At 38.5% G+C, this 16,685-nt stretch overlaps 2 protein-coding genes across 2 annotated transcripts; one reads left to right on the forward strand and one right to left on the reverse strand.

The window, feature by feature from the left end:
* Positions 1-864: 864 nt before the first annotated feature.
* LOC140147854 (large ribosomal subunit protein mL64-like) lies at positions 865-3,489 on the forward strand. The gene is made up of 2 exons (XM_072169628.1): positions 865-1,384; positions 2,438-3,489. Exons 1-2 carry the CDS (start codon positions 888-890, stop codon positions 2,718-2,720), a joined length of 780 nt encoding a protein of 259 aa, XP_072025729.1. The 5' UTR covers positions 865-887; the 3' UTR covers positions 2,721-3,489.
* Positions 3,490-12,619: 9,130 nt separating this feature from the next.
* On the reverse strand, positions 12,620-12,982 carry LOC140161115 (uncharacterized). The gene has a single exon (XM_072184521.1). It carries the CDS (start codon positions 12,980-12,982, stop codon positions 12,620-12,622), a length of 363 nt encoding a protein of 120 aa, XP_072040622.1.
* Between the last annotated feature and the right edge of the window lie 3,703 nt (positions 12,983-16,685).

Below are 16,685 nucleotides of genomic sequence, written 5' to 3' on the forward strand. Positions count from 1 at the left end.
TGAATGTGTTCCTAACGTTTTCCTATACCTTTTTAGGGCGTAATATAGAAATGGTGCCCAAAATATTGATGCCAAAAATTGCTTGCCCCCCCTTTCGACCTGCCAAAAATCGCTTGACCCCCTTTCGACCTGCCAAAAATGCTTGCCCCTCCTTTTCGCCTGGCAAAAATCTTTGCCCCCCTATAATTCACCAGACCGGGGTATACATAATTATTGCACTGACCCCTGACCGCCTTTTTTAAAAGTCATACCCGATGACCCCCTTTTTTTAAGTGCGGCTACCGTGACCCCCCTGTTTTTGGTCGCGGCTCCCCCATGATCCCCTTTTTTCTAGAATTGCATCATCAAAATGCCACAAAATAATGTGGAAACAAGTTCCAATTCTCTTAGGCCTATCATTAGCAAATTTGTATTGAAAATTTGGAACAAGAAATAGAATTTTGCTCCATTTTTCAAAATTTGCTACCTAATGACCCCTTACTCCCTTTTTTCAAACTTTTATACCCCGAGACCCCCTTTTTCATTTTGTTTGTACCCAATCAATGACCCCCCCTTTTTAAAACAACGTTTTGTACCCAATAGGCAGTTCTAATACTAGTAATAGCTTGAATGTTGAGTGCCCCACCCCTCACTGCCCCGTTTCCCCCGATGGATGAGCCTCGCGACCGGGCTGTAGAGCACTAGGTGCTCGTCTGGGCTGAAATAAGAGGCGGGATTTCCAGAATTGATTGATTGATAGGAAGATGTATATTCTGATCAATTTTGACCCTTCAAGCCCTAGGGCAAGGGGGGGGGGGCTTTTCAGCAACCCCTCCCCCCACCTTGGCTACGCCACTAACATGAGTACCGGAGGAGCATACGATATCGCCCATCACTACAAGAAAAACATGGCAGCCTCCAGGTGCAGAAGTGCAACGCAAAAAGTTGTTGAAAATGTTTGGTTATTTCGCCAAAATACCATGTCAAGTCGATCCTTTCAGGGTCGAAACTGCTTATCAGCAATAACATTATCTCAAAGTATTCGGCATTGTGGTCAGTTCACCAATAAAACGGAACAAATGGACAAATCTAGGTTGCAACAAGATCTTGAAGGTGAAAATCCCAATCATGAACATGATGAACAACCAGAGTCTGAACAAAAACGAATTGTTCCACCACCGTACTTGCAGAGGCTAAATAGATATTATGAATCGAGAACATTCATGGCTAAGAAATACTCGTGGGAAGGAAAAGCGTCAGGGATTGATCCTTCAATTATGTGGCCAACAAAGACTGAAGTGGAAAAAATGAAAGCGTTCGAAAAGGAATGGTGTCCAACTTTACTGGAGATGCAAGAGGAACTTGAAGCTGAAAGAAAGCAGCGTAGATTAAAAGAACTTCAGAGGTATGTATGTGTGCAACAGTTACTGTAGAAACTGTTGATCATTGAAAAACATCCCACCGTCGCGTCCGACTCCTTCCATCATGTCATGTAATCTCGCGTTTAAATTGTATCGCGCGTTTTTAAATTTAGTGTCGCGACGCGCGCCGTATTTTTTATTTAGAACAGCAGATCAAAAGATGAGACTAGACTCGCTTGCCAGTCCTATATACGCCGTACCTATGTATATTGAGGACTGGCTTACGCCATTTTGGATGTCAATGGGAAATACACACTTAATGATTTGCGCCGGTTAGAAACTTGAAAAAAATCTTTAAAATTTCATCAATGTATATAAAAGTGGTACCAACCGTATTGTGCTTGCTAATTTAAGACTCGATTGAAACAAAATTAAGGATCGAAAGCATTTTAGTGTCCAAAAGGCAAAATTATCGTCAAAGTTCTGCGAAATCGGCACCCTTGCGAAGGTTCAGAATTGAATCGGGACGAAAATATCAGATCTTTATGATCAAAAACACAAAATTACAACTTTAAACATACTATTGGCAAAAGACATTATTACCAAACAATACAGAATAGAAAATTTGACGTCATATTCTCAAAATATTGAAAAAATTTGCTCACTAGACATCGAAAAAGTACGCAATCCAATTCCCGTTCAAACGCGTGGGAAACTGAAAGTGCGATAATCGTGACTAGATGAGACATCAGTCAACGCAAAGTTTTAGCGGTAGGCCTGTTCAAATTGCCTTTTTTACATATATTTCCTAGAAACAAGAATTCAATCACAGTTGTTTTAAGATGTGATGAGATGATAGCGGTGGCAAACTTGAATAAATCATAACGTGGAGTAATAAACACACATTAATCAACGTGAATCAGTTATTCAAGTTTGCCACCGCTATCATCTCATCACACATCATATCCATACCATATCACTGAAGGACCTGAAATTCACTTCAATGTGTTAATGTTGTCAGGTTTTTGTGTATATTTCATTTTCATTCTGAATGTGCCATATTAGTTATTACTGGTATTCTTTATTTGTTGTTTCAGGGAGAAGATTATTGCAGCCAACATGGCCAAGATGCCACAATGGTTGAAAGAATTTGACGATAAAATCCTAGATGAGAAACGCAAAGAGGAGGAACAGAAGAAGAAAAGGGCTAAACTTCTGGTAGAAGCTCGACTTAAGCTTGGTTATCATGTTGATCACCGTAGTAAATATTTCAAATCTATGCTGGAAGAGATGGAACTTGAAGAGAAGAAGAGAAGAAAAGAAGAGAAAAAGAAAGCAAGGCGTGCCAAATTAGGAATGGCTAAACTTGATGCTGAATAGTATCCAAATTAAAATGATATGTTGCAGGTTGATGGATTGATAAAAAGTGATGCTTTTTGAAAATTTGGCAGTATTATAGATCTGGTTTGCCACTACACTGCCAGCTGATCATCTTGAAATCTATAGTACCGTAACTGACACCTTTGTGATGCCTGAAGAAGAGAGGTGCGAGATTTTAGATTTAGGTTGCCACTACCAGCTGGCTATCTTGAAATCTTTAGTAACTGGCACCTAAAGAATTTGTGATGTCTGAGGAAGAGAGCTTCATAGTGAAATTTTCTTTGAACTTTACAACTGTTTAACAATTTTTTTAAAAAGAAACATGCTTCAAAACCTCGAAAAGAGAAGATGACAATCATAAAAGAGACTATGTAAGCCCTAACCCTAAGGCTAAAAAAATTTGTTCCTGTATTGTAGGCTTTAAACATTTAGTGTTTGGGAGCAAATTTTCCACATTTTGGTCCTTGAGAAATCCAGTATAAAATGATATTTTCAGGCAACAAATGATTTTTGCATATTTTGTGTGAAAAGCATACCCAGGAAGGCAATCTAATCACTTAATCCTATAAAAGTCAATTTATAATTTTTTTAAAACTTGATTTTCATATCTGTTATCTAAACCTACATTGTGTACTCTGATTTGACAACAATTATTTCTGATATGAGGCATATGTTACTTGTACATCCTGACTATAAAATAAATAAAAAATTACATTTAGATTTTTAGGACACTTACAGGAAACAGACCTTTTTTAAGCCTACATATAATTACCTTCACTTTCTCACATAAATCAATTAAATTTCATCTCCGGTTTATTACTTGATAGCATGTTCCTATGTGACCCCTTAAGCAAAGTTTGAAAAATATGGATGAGGTACATGTACAAGCATTCAAATCTTTTGTTCTGCATTGTTTAAATACCAAATGTTTTCAACTTCATGTTCTTGTTGTGTCACATTTTGAATTGATATATGATCATGATGGCATTATATTTTGTAAGAGATTAAGGGGGTACTACACCCCTGCCCAATTTTGTGCCTATTTTTGCATTTTTCTCAAAAATTATAGCGTATTGGGGACAAGTAAGATATGTATATTATAGGGGCAAGTACTACAACTACTGCACTGGAAATTTTATTTCAGCACAGACAACGCTTGTGGAGTTACAGTCAAAAATGAGGGAAAACCAATATTTGATCAATAAATCAATAACTACTTGCTTTGAGTTGCTGAATTTTCAGTACAGTACTTATAGTCCTTGCCCCTATAATATACATATCTTACTTATCACCAATGTGCTACAATTTTTAAGAAAAATGCAAAATTAGGCACAAAATTGGTCAGGGGTGTACATGTAGTACACCCTTTTTAACCTGTCATATTTCTGCAGTCAGTGTGCATCTTAAATTAAATTTACATGCACATGGGAAATTTACCTTGAAAGAAACTGGTTTGAAGGCATAGAGGCATATAAATGTGATTTTGCATAGAGTGAGAGACCAATAAAAGATGTTGGGTTTTGCCCTTTTCTCTCATTTGGGACAAAAATAATACCGATGACTCACAATACATATAAATGACAAAACATTTTACCATGTCTCAGCTTCCTTTTTTACTGTTCAGTGCACCACCCTCTGGCACCATGTTACTTATTTACTATGTTGACTTATTGACTCGATTATTAGACCAATATTGAATCAACATGAAGACTATATTTTTCATTGAAATGTGGAACATGGCCAGGATTCAAGGTGTGTGACCCGATTGACAGCCTGAACCCCCACTTTATACCCCAGGCACATCAAATTGCAGAGTTTGTCAGGTGAAAGCGCATATTTTTTTCATAAGCCCAGTGAACATTTAAGCCTGGAAAATGTTTTGTTTAGGCGGTATGAATGAAAAATATGGCAGTTTGGTGGTTACCACCCCGGAAATCAGGCACCTTTCAATGTGGGCCAGTGTGACACACTTCTGCCTCTAGAATCCAAATCGCTGGAGGAGTTGAACTTAAAACTACTTGGAAATTGGAATAAGAATGTTTGGGCGATGGGTCTCAATGTGAAGTAGAAAGTAGAAAACAACATTTGGTACAATTGGGCCAATCAGCTTTAATATTTTCTGTTCTCCTGCTTCTTCATTAGCATCACTACCAAACCTTGCCGATGGTCAATGATGGTATCAAAATACGCGTAAATAAATCGCCTTTCTATGTTACAATATTATGAATACGATTAATAGCTCAGAAGCTATAGGCGTATAATATAACAGTTGTGTTACTTTTTTGTGCAGTCTTTATTTTGCATGCAGTCCTATAGCCAAGTCAACGCGTCACTTCAAGAAGTGTTCTTTTCAAGTGGTGCAAGTCATATCAGTGATGATGTAATAAATTTTATTACATCTTCTCTGGTCATATGCCTCCCTGATCTCACCTCTAGCATTTTGACTTGTGGGATCACTTGAGAAGCGTGTTCTGCGAGATTTCATCCTCAAAGGGATTGTCTGTTCTCCAACTTCTGCTTCTTCATTGGCACTCGCACTGGCAAACCACAGCTGGTTGCTAGTTCTTCCTCATCATGATTATCAAGCCGACTTCAACCCGATTCATGTACTACTTATGGCGTACTCTCTCTGCATGTTACCGTCAGTGGTCAGATTTCCAGCTATTTCCAATCAAAGCGCACTCCAAAAACTCGGGGTGTTAAAAAGTAACACCGTAACCGTTCATGCCGTTTGGAGTCAATAGAGGACCGCACCCAGGGTTTTATTTTTGCACTCTTGGTGTCATTTTCGACATATGGAAGGTATAACAAATTAACAATAACACCCGAAGTGTTAAAAACTAACCCCCCTGGGTGTGGTTCTCTATTGACGCCAACCGGCGTTACAACACCCGGTCCCGAGTTTTTGCAGTGCGTTTCTTTCTTGACATGGTCTTACTCTTTCCGAGACTCGGGTCTCTTTCTTGTTGTTGACGGTTTTCATTATATTTCCAGGCTATGGCATAAACTAATTTAAGATCTATATATGGCCTACAGAACAAACACACGTTTTCACAACTAAACGTAGTACCAATTAAAGTAATGTAGACTTTCCTGACTTTGGCTTCATAGGAAAAATGTAGGTGGTAATTCGTAATTAAACGACCTGCCAAAATATAATGTCGTTGACCTGATGAACATGACCGTATAAAATAGTGACCATGTTGACAACAATATCTTTCAGCAGAATTTGAGTTGAAATACAAAATTAGTTCGAAAAATATCTCTCGCTATAGGCCTATGGTACCCTAATATACGGGTAGGGCTGCGCGTTCCAAGGATCTTGTCAATGGGTCGGAGATTATTACACCAACGCAACAGGATCAATTATTTCACACACAGAACTGATGCTGAGACAGTCCGATGAAAGTTTCAGTCATTTAATTCATTTTGCCTCCCAAAAACCACGAAAACGCCCGGAACTTAAACGTTCACGTTTCAAAAATTAAAAGTTTCCCGGACTCTTGAAGCTTCCTGAACGGACTCTGAAACCCGCACCTCGCTTTGTTAGTGTCCTAATCCGCGGCCCGCGTAATTATTGATTTGTTATTTATATTTCTGGCCCATATAATAATAAGTCTTTATTTTCCATATTATCTACATTAACATCAAGATTAAACAACAAGCAAGAATATAAGCATATAAAAAAACACGAAAGAAACAGAAAGACAAGTAATGACATGGAGGAGATGATCAAAAGGGCATGGAGGCCAGAAGTGGTCATCCCCTATAACATCTATCACAAACAAAATTTATATAAACTGGGCTCAAAACGAAACTCACAATTTTTCACAATGTCATATCTTAAAATCCTGTCCATGCATCAAAATGAACCAAAATTACACACAGGATTACTTCAATACTCTACTCTAAACACGTCAGTTACCAAGCAGTTGCCCAAATGACACAACAGCAAAATATACCGACTTTGAACCCCATGGAACAGCCTCCTGGACCACATGTCACAGCCCATTTGACGTGTGTACCCGGGGTGTGTACGTGTAAAGTCTACGTGTGTAATGTAACAGCAATGTGCACTTTCCTGTCTCAGGATTGCCTCACAAAAATAACATTCGTACGATTCGTACCCAACAAACATAAACACACCCCGACATAGCCAATGCGGACACATACGCCACCCCCGTGCGCCCAACACTCTCTCACGAATACCTTCATTTATTTCATTACGTGTCTTAAACTATATGTTGCCGAAATTTCCAGGCTGTGACATGTGATACGAATTAGGCCTATTGAAGTAATCCTGTGTGCAATTTTGGTTCATTTTGATGGACAGATTTTTAACTTTATTGAGCACAGTTTTTGTAGTTAAAAAGGTTGCCAACCCCTGTTTAAGGGATGTATGATGATAATGCTAAAATAATGATGATTCGCATAAAGCATAAGTGCACGATCAACCGACAATATAAACGTGACACAACCTCCCATTTCTATTCTTTTTAATTCAATTAATTTCTAGTAATTATGCTATTTTGTAAAATAATATAATCAATAAGACATCTAATCAGTTGCTAAGTTCATGTCAAAGAACCATTGTCTTGTTCTAATGGATGGTTTCCGTTCATCTGTGCTGACGTAGTTGCCCTATTCAACCGTCCTAAGCAGGTGTTACATGATGTAGTGCTGCAATTTTTGTCAAGACCTAAATCAAAATCCCAGAGTTCATTTCGTATTTCGATGCAGTGAACACGTTTTACTTGCCATGCTTATGGAAAAAATATGGGCACCAGATTATGCTGGACCCTCGATTAGGCCTATTTTGTAGCTGAGAGTCATATTTGCCGGATTGTTACACAAGCTTGAAATATAAAAAAAGGTCTAAAACAATTGTCTAAACTCTTCTTTGGATCTTTTAATGATGATAGCGGAAAGATCTCGCAACCGATCTTCTGAGCAAACGCATAGACCTGATACACATCGTGCCCAAGTGAATTATGGGATACAAAGCAAGTGTACACTCTGACGTTGAAGTTGTCATTACGATATTTCAATGGCTTTTAAGGACAATCTGATAACACCATCGGTTGTAAAATGATATTTACACTAGATGTGCAATTAAAGAATCTTCTGTTCATCATAGAGAATCACCAATGTTGGATCACCATCTTATTTATGAAAACCGACATTTTGTCAACATCAAAGCAGTTTCATGGCGACTCGAAACCGTTCTAGAACATGGTCGCCAACACCAGCCGACAATTCTGACAATGAAATAACGCAGCACAACAAAGGCAGGTTCTTTTCCGCCCACGAATTGACTGTTAATGTTGAGGACACGTCGTTTTTACGACAGAAAGGTACTAATTTATCTCACTATGGCGGTAGTACAAGTTCCGATGAGATGGACATGCATCATCAACGATCTCCTACGACTCCCGTTCCAGTTATCCGAATTACACCTGTTCCGTCTCCTCAGATGGCTCGAAGAATAAACTCGGACAGTCTGTCACCCTTTAAAATTCTTCCTCGAATTTCAACTTCATCTCGCTCACCACAGGACGAAAATTCATCGATGCAACAGGATTATAAAGATAACCATAATCCATATCTTTATCCTGATGAAGGATATCATATGAGAACTGCATCGCCTCCTCCAGGGCCGCCTTCACCTATGATGTCCCCGAGGCGACGTTTGGTCAGGACAACTTGCGTGGATTATTCAGACCACCAAGTGCAGGTAACGACATCTCAAGTAGATCATGAGGTATATCCGACGCGTTCGGCGAGTCCTCGTATGAATGTAACCGAAGTAGATCATGAGGAATATCCGACACGCCCAGCGACTCCTCGGCGTCCGATGACTCCTCGTATAAATGCAACCGAAGTAGATCATGATCATGAGATATATCCAACGCGTCCGACGACTCCTCGGCGTCCGGCATGTCCTCGTATGAATGCAACCGATATAGACCATGAGGTGTATCCTCGGCGTCCGACGACTCCTCGGCGTCCAACGACTCCTCGGCGTCCGGCGACTCCTCGTATGAATGCGACCGATGTAGATCACGAGGTATGTCCAATGCGACCGGCGACTCCTCGTTTGAACGCGACGGAAGGAGATCGTGATGAGTTATATCCTACGCGACCAATGACTCCTCGAATGGATGCGACGGACAATTGTCCTTTTCCATCTATAACCCATGATTCTTTTGATGATGAGGAACTAGCTGTAACACGACCAATGAGTCCTTGTCCAGATGATTCTCAATGGACGAAGAGACAAGGACAGACAAAAAGAATGCAACTTTCAAGGCCTAAGACACCATGTCCAAATGTTAAAATAGCAATAGCTGCAGATGACATGATTGAACTTGATATAGACCAAGAAACAGATGATCAGGCCTCTGAGTTGTCTGTGACACCAAGTGACATACTGGCGTATAGTGTGAAACCATCAATGCCTTCACCTATGAGAAGGTTCCCAAGACCTTCGACCCCTAGTCCCCCTTCTCCATCTATGACAGGGGCTAAGAGTGAATCACTTATAGCACGCAGGCGTCATAGGACGGTACCAGTAACCAATCGCAACCCAAAATTGGCATCGAGAAGTATTAGTTCGCATGAATTGTATGAGTTCGAAAAAGATTTTGACGCATTGGAATTGCACCACAGACCTATGTCTACTTTGTCTTCACCGGCTATAGCATTGTTCCCTCCTGATACGCAACATGGCCAACGGAGAAGGAATAAGTTGTCAAAATCAGAAAGCAATATCTCGACGTCATCCTGTGATTCTGGATATAGTGCTTAGAGTCATGTATGCAGACATGTCCATCATGGTGTCTGCATCTGTGACAAATATCACTTTCAGGGTCTATGTTATAATATTCTTAGATACTTCAACGTCATTGAGTGATTCTGTTCTGACTGTGGACGGATAATAAAAGAAATTAGTACTAAGTTCTCTTTCGTGAAGACATAACATTTTCAAATTATTTCGTAATTTTGGTTCGGAAGACGCAAATTAGCATCTGGAATAATACTAGTATAGTTGGCCGGGCTTTTCAGACACTATCCCGTTCATATATATATATTTTAGCTAATTGTTGAGATCTACTATTATTATTATAGTCCATTTGGCTGCCTCAAGAGAGTGACGCCGTCAATACTTTGTCGGAGCAGGGATTACGTCGCAGCTCGCACGTGTACAGAATGTATCAAATACTCGCACTGGAGCACACACTGACGTCGCTCTCTCGAAGAAGGCGAATGGACTTGGATTTACGTTTAATGTATATGACTTTAAAAAAAAAAGCCATATCTCAGGTATTTTGTTACTGAGTAACATCACAAAATAGGTCAAGATTAACACGATTCAAGTGGGCCTTTGTCTTTTGTTTTGCCCTGTTACGCTGGTTACAAAACACCTTGGATATGATAAACTATTCTTTGATTAAATTATTTTTCCAAGCGGAACAATTTGAGACCAATTTGATCATAATCAGACCCCACACCCCACACAAATATAAACACTAAGCACAAAACAAGTTAGACAATGTCTAACGTTGGTCTAACTATAGAGGTTGGACTTATGGAGTGATTCCTTTATTAAATCTTTCCCTTTCTTAATTTACTCCCAGCAAAGTCCAAAAGTTAAACTGCAGCCATCTGATATTCAGTGGCGGCGCCACGGGGGGCAGGGGGATGCCCCAGTCAGAACTCTTTCTCCCCTGTTGCCCCCAGTAAAAACCAAAAATTACGAAAAATACCACTTTTTGCAGCTATTTTGCACACAATTTGTTGACTTTGCCCCCTGTAATTCACCCCATGCCCCCCTCGCCCCGAAAAATTTCTGGCGCCGCCACTGCTGATATTGAGCTACATTTGCCCTACTATTATGACTTTTAAAAATATAGAACAACATTATTTATATAAATATCAAAAGGTTCCTTTTCATTCGACTTATTTCCGTAGTTAGACCAGGTCTAAAGATAGTTCAGTTCTAAAGATAGATCTGGTCTAACCAGGGATATGAGACAACTATCCCTGGTCTAACTTGGTTTGTGCATACGGACCATAATCTCCTTGTACTTGCCATGCCAACTAGTATAGCAATGTTGTTTTACCTGATAATGGTGCTCCTCATGTGAACATCCTTGAAAAAAGCTACCAATGCAATTGGCGGGGGAACAAAGAATTACAAACAATTGCACCCACATCCCACCCACACCCACATAGGCCTAGCCTGGGGCCAGGGGTGTGGAAAGTGTCAGAAAAGTTCACCTTTTTCTGCAAAAAAAACTCCTTAAATTTAGCTTTTTTTGTATGAAAACAAAATCACAAAAGCTTCACTCTGTAGCCCCGCCTTGACCTGGACCAACACCAACATTTTGTACTTTGTAGTCTGGATAACACGACTAAACTAAAACGTCATTAGCCAATTATCTTACTGTAAAAGTTTGTATATATTTATGAATTTAAATTTGGTCCGACATTATGTTCCCGGTTTTTTGGTGGGTCACATCATACTTTTTGTACAGTACAAATAAAAGTTCTCGGCTGTATATCAGTACGACTCATTTTCCTTAAATGTATCACATCCCAGCAAACACAAAACGTTTTCGACATCATTCACAAAAGGTTATAAAAGGTTGTCAGAAAACGTTAAATGTCGGGTTATATAAAGGGTATAAAAACGTTTTCATAACATTAAAATCATGTTTTGATAACCTACTGCAAATATTTTTTAACATAATGTTATCTAAGTGTTGACAAAATATTTGGTAAAAAATGTTTGCAAAAAAATAGTTTGCAATAATATTTTGAAACATTTAAAAAATATTGTTTTCATACAAAACGTTTTAAAACATGTTCATGACCTTTACATAACCCGACATTTAAAGTTATTAAAACGTTTTAACCTAAACAAAACCCAAAATATAACTGGTTAAGGTTGGTCTGAACCGTGGAATTATGGAAACTTTCGGGCCTCATAACTTCTAAATTGTTGGTCTAAAGATTGATAAAGGTTCTTGTTCAGATCCAATAAAATGATACTACTCACTCAGAAATATTTCAATTCCTATCAGGAATCTTGTTCACTCTGGTACTGGTGTTTCTAGGTGTTTTTAGAACCGGCAACACTTCTGTCTGGTTTTGATGACGTCACCAAACTTTCTTGTTGCCGAGAATTTATGACCTGGTCATAAATTTTGTCCAGTCTGTAAGCCCCCTCGTCCTTGTTCATGGTGTCTTTTCCTCTACTTCTAATCCAGATTGCTTCCTTTAGCCAGCGTGTTGTTTTGTCTGATTCTTGATCGATGACCTGAGCCTCATCCCACCCAATCACATGATTTTGGTGTGCAACATGTTCTGCAATAGCCGATTTGTGGATTTCTGAAGCTGATGCTTTTCGTTGTGACCTGGTAAAGCTCTTTGCGCTCACTTTTTCACTTTCTGATTTATGTTCCGTTAGCCTAGTCTCAAACAAGCGACCAGTTTCCCCGATGTACGTTTTGGGGCAATTCTGGCACGGGATCTCATAAATGACTTCTGCCGATTGCAATGGGTCACGCTTGTCTTTTGGATGGACTAACATGTTTCGTATCGTGCGGTGGGGTTTCATGCTAGTGGAGAATCCGTGTTTCTTAAAAATTCTTGAAACCCTCTCCGAGAGGCCCTCCACATAAGGGATGACCACAAGGCCTTTACTCCTCTCCCTAGTGTCTTTGGGGGTTTAACCTTAGGTTTAGGGTTCTCTTTGTCCGCTTTAACTTTGTTGATCGACCACTCAGGGTAACCGCATCTGGCGAGGGCTTGTTTTATATGCAACTCCTCTTTACGCTGATCTTCTGTCTCGGTTACAATGGTGTCTTTTCTATCTAACAAAGTTCTTACGACACCTAACTTCTGATGTAGTGGGTGGTGTGAATCAAACTGTATTGATCTGTATGGGTTGGCTTGCGATAAATACAGAGCTTTGTGGTGCCATCAGGCTTCTTGATAATGAGCGTGTCTAGAAAGGGTAGGCTACTGTTGGATTCTTCCTCGTAAGTAAACTTAATACTCCCTGTCGGGTCAACTTGATTAAGATGGTTAGTCAAGTTCTCTGCCTCGCCACGCTTAATAACCTCAAGAACATCGTCTACATATCTCTTCCAAAGAGACGGCTTGCAATTGAGCGGGGCTGTAGTGATCGCTTCCTCCTCAAGCCATTCCATGAAGAGGTCAACTGCTATCGGGCTGAGTGGACTACCCATTGCCATTGCCTTTCTTTTGCTTATAAATTACACCTTTGGACGTGAAATACGTTGTGGTTAGAATGAAATTAACCAACTCCATGAGGTCGTCAACTGTAAGCAGGGTTCTTTGTTTGAGATTCGGGTCTTGCTCTAATTTGCGACGAATGATGCCCAATGTCAGCTCAATGGGGGTATTGGTGAATAAAGACACTACGTCATGTGAAATGAGACACTCATCCTCTTTGATCGTAATTTCCCCTTGTGGTCATCCCTTATGTGGAGGGCCTCTCGGAGAGGGTTTCAAGAATTTTTAAGAAACACGGATTCTCCACTAGCATGAAACCCCACCGCACGATACGAAACATGTTAGTCCATCCAAAAGACAAGCGTGACCCATTGCAATCGGCAGAAGTCATTTATGAGATCCCGTGCCAGAATTGCCCCAAAACGTACATCGGGGAAACTGGTCGCTTGTTTGAGACTAGGCTAACGGAACATAAATCAGAAAGTGAAAAAGTGAGCGCAAAGAGCTTTACCAGGTCACAACGAAAAGCATCAGCTTCAGAAATCCACAAATCGGCTATTGCAGAACATGTTGCACACCAAAATCATGTGATTGGGTGGGATGAGGCTCAGGTCATCGATCAAGAATCAGACAAAACAACACGCTGGCTAAAGGAAGCAATCTGGATTAGAAGTAGAGGAAAAGACACCATGAACAAGGACGAGGGGGCTTACAGACTGGACAAAATTTATGACCAGGTCATAAATTCTCGGCAACAAGAAAGTTTGGTGACGTCATCAAAACCAGACAGAAGTGTTGCCGGTTCTAAAACACCTAGAAACACCAGTACCAGAGTGAACAAGATTCCTGATAGGAATTGAAATATTTCTGAGTGAGTAGTATCATTTTATTGGATCTGAACAAGAACCTTTATCAATCTTATGAACTATGAACGATCCTGATGAATCTGTTTCAAGTGTTGGTCTAAAGTATATAACAGTATACATATTTAGAATGGCAAAGACTTGATAAGTTCATCTTTTTAGAAGTTATGAGGCCCAAAAGTTTCCATAATTCCAGGGTTCAGACCAACCTTAAAACGTTTTTTTTTATGTCTTCTGCTTCATACTGTAAGTAATTACGTGGAAAATGACGTTAATTTTGAACTTTCATATAAATTAGTACACATTGATTGAAAAGCGAAAATCGTGAATGTTGTTAATGGTGCATGTAAATAATGATAATAAAATATTATAAAGTACTATTCTACAGAATATTGGATAATGCTTCAAAAGTATTGGAAGAAAGTATAAACTGCGCCAAAAAAGTATCCTTACACTTGGAAAAATAATCACAATTCCAAAACTGAACCATATTGGAATAAATGTGTTTTTTAATAGATGCGCTATCTAATCCTGCACATTATGACACCACATTGAATACAATGTGACCTCAAGAAGTAAAGTTACAAGCAATTGAATAGACGAAGGTCCAGTTTTAAAAGTGACAAACCGGCCTATTCGCTACTTGCACGGTTCCGCCATTATGCACTATGTGCGGGGAGAGCCTCGAACTGGCAGCATACATGAAAGGAAGAATTATGTAACCTTACACAGAACGTTATGACTAGTTCAATTCCCATTCATGTATGCTGCCAGTTCGAGGCTCTCCCCGCACATAGTGCATAATGGCGGAACCGTGCAAGTAGCGAATACAAGCGCAACAAGATTCCAACAAGCGCAAAAAAACATTTTCTTCAATGAAGCTTTATTTAAAGCAGTTTTTATTTCAGTTTTCACTGTACTTTTCATAACTTTCATTTTATTTGTCGGTTTTTTTGTTTCAGTTTTCTTTTGTTCCTTTTGTTTTAAATTAAAGGCACGCATAAATTAGGAATTCACCACTCTGAAACCAGATGTCTATTAGTCTGTGGAGTTTTGAATAGGCCAGTTTGTCACTTTTAAAACTGGACCTTCGTCTAATCAGATGCTTGTAACTTTGCTTCTTGAAGTCACACTGGATTCAATAAGGTGTCATAATGTGCCGGATGAGATAGTGCATCTATTAAATAAATAAATTTATCCAAATATGGTTTAAAACGTTTTCATAACATTAAAATCATGTTTTGATAACCTACTGCAAATATTTTTTTAACATAATGTTATCTAAGTGTTGACAAAATATTTGGTAAAAAATGTTTGCAAAAAAATAGTTTGCAATAATATTTTGAAAACATTTTAAAAATATTGTTTTCATACAAAACGTTTTAAAACATTTTCATGACCTTTACATAACCCGACATTTAAAGTTATTAAAACGTTTTTACCTAAACAAAACCCAAAATATAACTGGTTTAAGGTTGGTCTGAACCCTGGAATTATGGAAACTTTCGGGCCTCATAACTTCTAAATTTGAGGTCAAATTTGGGCCCAAATGCCATTTTTGGCCCAAAATCCCAAAAATATTGGTTTTTGGCCCATTTCTTTTTCGTGCATCCTAACAAAAAATTCTTGGGCCAAAATTTTTTTTATTAATTTTAAAAACTAGATCAAAATATCTAGGACCCGTTTTTTCATTTGTTTGAATTTCGACCAACTTTGAGAAATTTGCACCAAAAATCAAGCCCGATTTTGGCCCAAATTTCAAATATTTGAAAAATATATTATAAAATGAAAAAACGGGTCCTAGATATTTTGATCTAGTTTCTAAAAATTAATAAAAAAAAAACAATTTTGGCCCAAGAATTGTTTTGTTAGGATGCACGAAAAGGAAGTGGGCCAAAAACCGTTATTTTGGGGATTTTGGGCCAAAAATGGCATTTTGGCCCAAATTTGACTTCACAGATGAACTTATCAAGTCTTTGCCATTCTAAATATGTATACTTTTATATACTTTAGACCAACAATTTAGAAGTTATGAGGCCCAAAAGTTTCCATAATTCCAGGGTTCAGACCAACCTTAAAACGTTTTTTTTATGTCTTCTGCTTCATACTGTAAGTAATTACGTGGAAAATGACGTTAATTTTGAACTTTCATATAAATTAGAACACATTGATTGAAAAGCGAAAATCGTTAATGTTGTTAATGGTGCATGTAAATAATGATAATAAAATATTATAAAGTACTATTCTACAGAATATTGGACAATGCTTCAAAAGTGTTGGAAGAAAGTATATACTGCGCCAAAAAGTATCCGTACACTTTGAAAAATAATCACAATTCCAAAACTGAACCATATGCATCTATTAAATAAATAAATTTATCCAAACATGGTTTAGTTTTAAAATTAGGATTTTTCTTCCAAGTGTAAGGATACTTTTTTGGCGTATTATATAATGTCATGCGCGGGCCCAGACTTGTCCGACCACTAGGACCTGTTTTTTAGTAGTTACCTTAGCTTCACTGTTAGCTTAGTGAGAATGGGTCAATAAGCCCAATCGGCATTGGAAGTTTGCAATGCATTGTAGGACAGTTTTTGCAGTTTTAGGACACTTTGTCCTTTGACCTTTCAGAAAATTCAGAAATATTGGGTTTTTGTACGTACAAAATATAATCTAAAATGTTTTACAATATTTAAAACAAATATAAAAAATATTAGTATTTTATAAATTAATTATTTGGTATTTTTAATGATCAAAATTGTGACAATAATAAGAAAATTAATAATAATTACGTCAATTTTCCCGATATGTCAGAGGTCAAAGTGTCCCAAAACTGCTCTTA

The sequence above is a fragment of the Amphiura filiformis genome, chromosome 1 (genome assembly GCF_039555335.1).
Source record: "Amphiura filiformis chromosome 1, Afil_fr2py, whole genome shotgun sequence".
NCBI lineage: Eukaryota > Metazoa > Echinodermata > Ophiuroidea > Amphilepidida > Amphiuridae > Amphiura > Amphiura filiformis.

Bases quoted from the DNA above. Each gene is read 5' to 3' on its own strand.
- LOC140147854 (XM_072169628.1), top strand. From the start codon at position 888: ATGGCAGCCTCCAGGTGCAGAAGTGCAACGCAAAAAGTTGTTGAAAAT. The intron at 1,385-2,437 runs GTATGTATGTGT...TTGTTGTTTCAG, and splicing joins AGATTAAAAGAACTTCAGAG to GGAGAAGATTATTGCAGCCA.
- LOC140161115 (XM_072184521.1), bottom strand. From the start codon at position 12,982: ATGGCAATGGGTAGTCCACTCAGCCCGATAGCAGTTGACCTCTTCATG.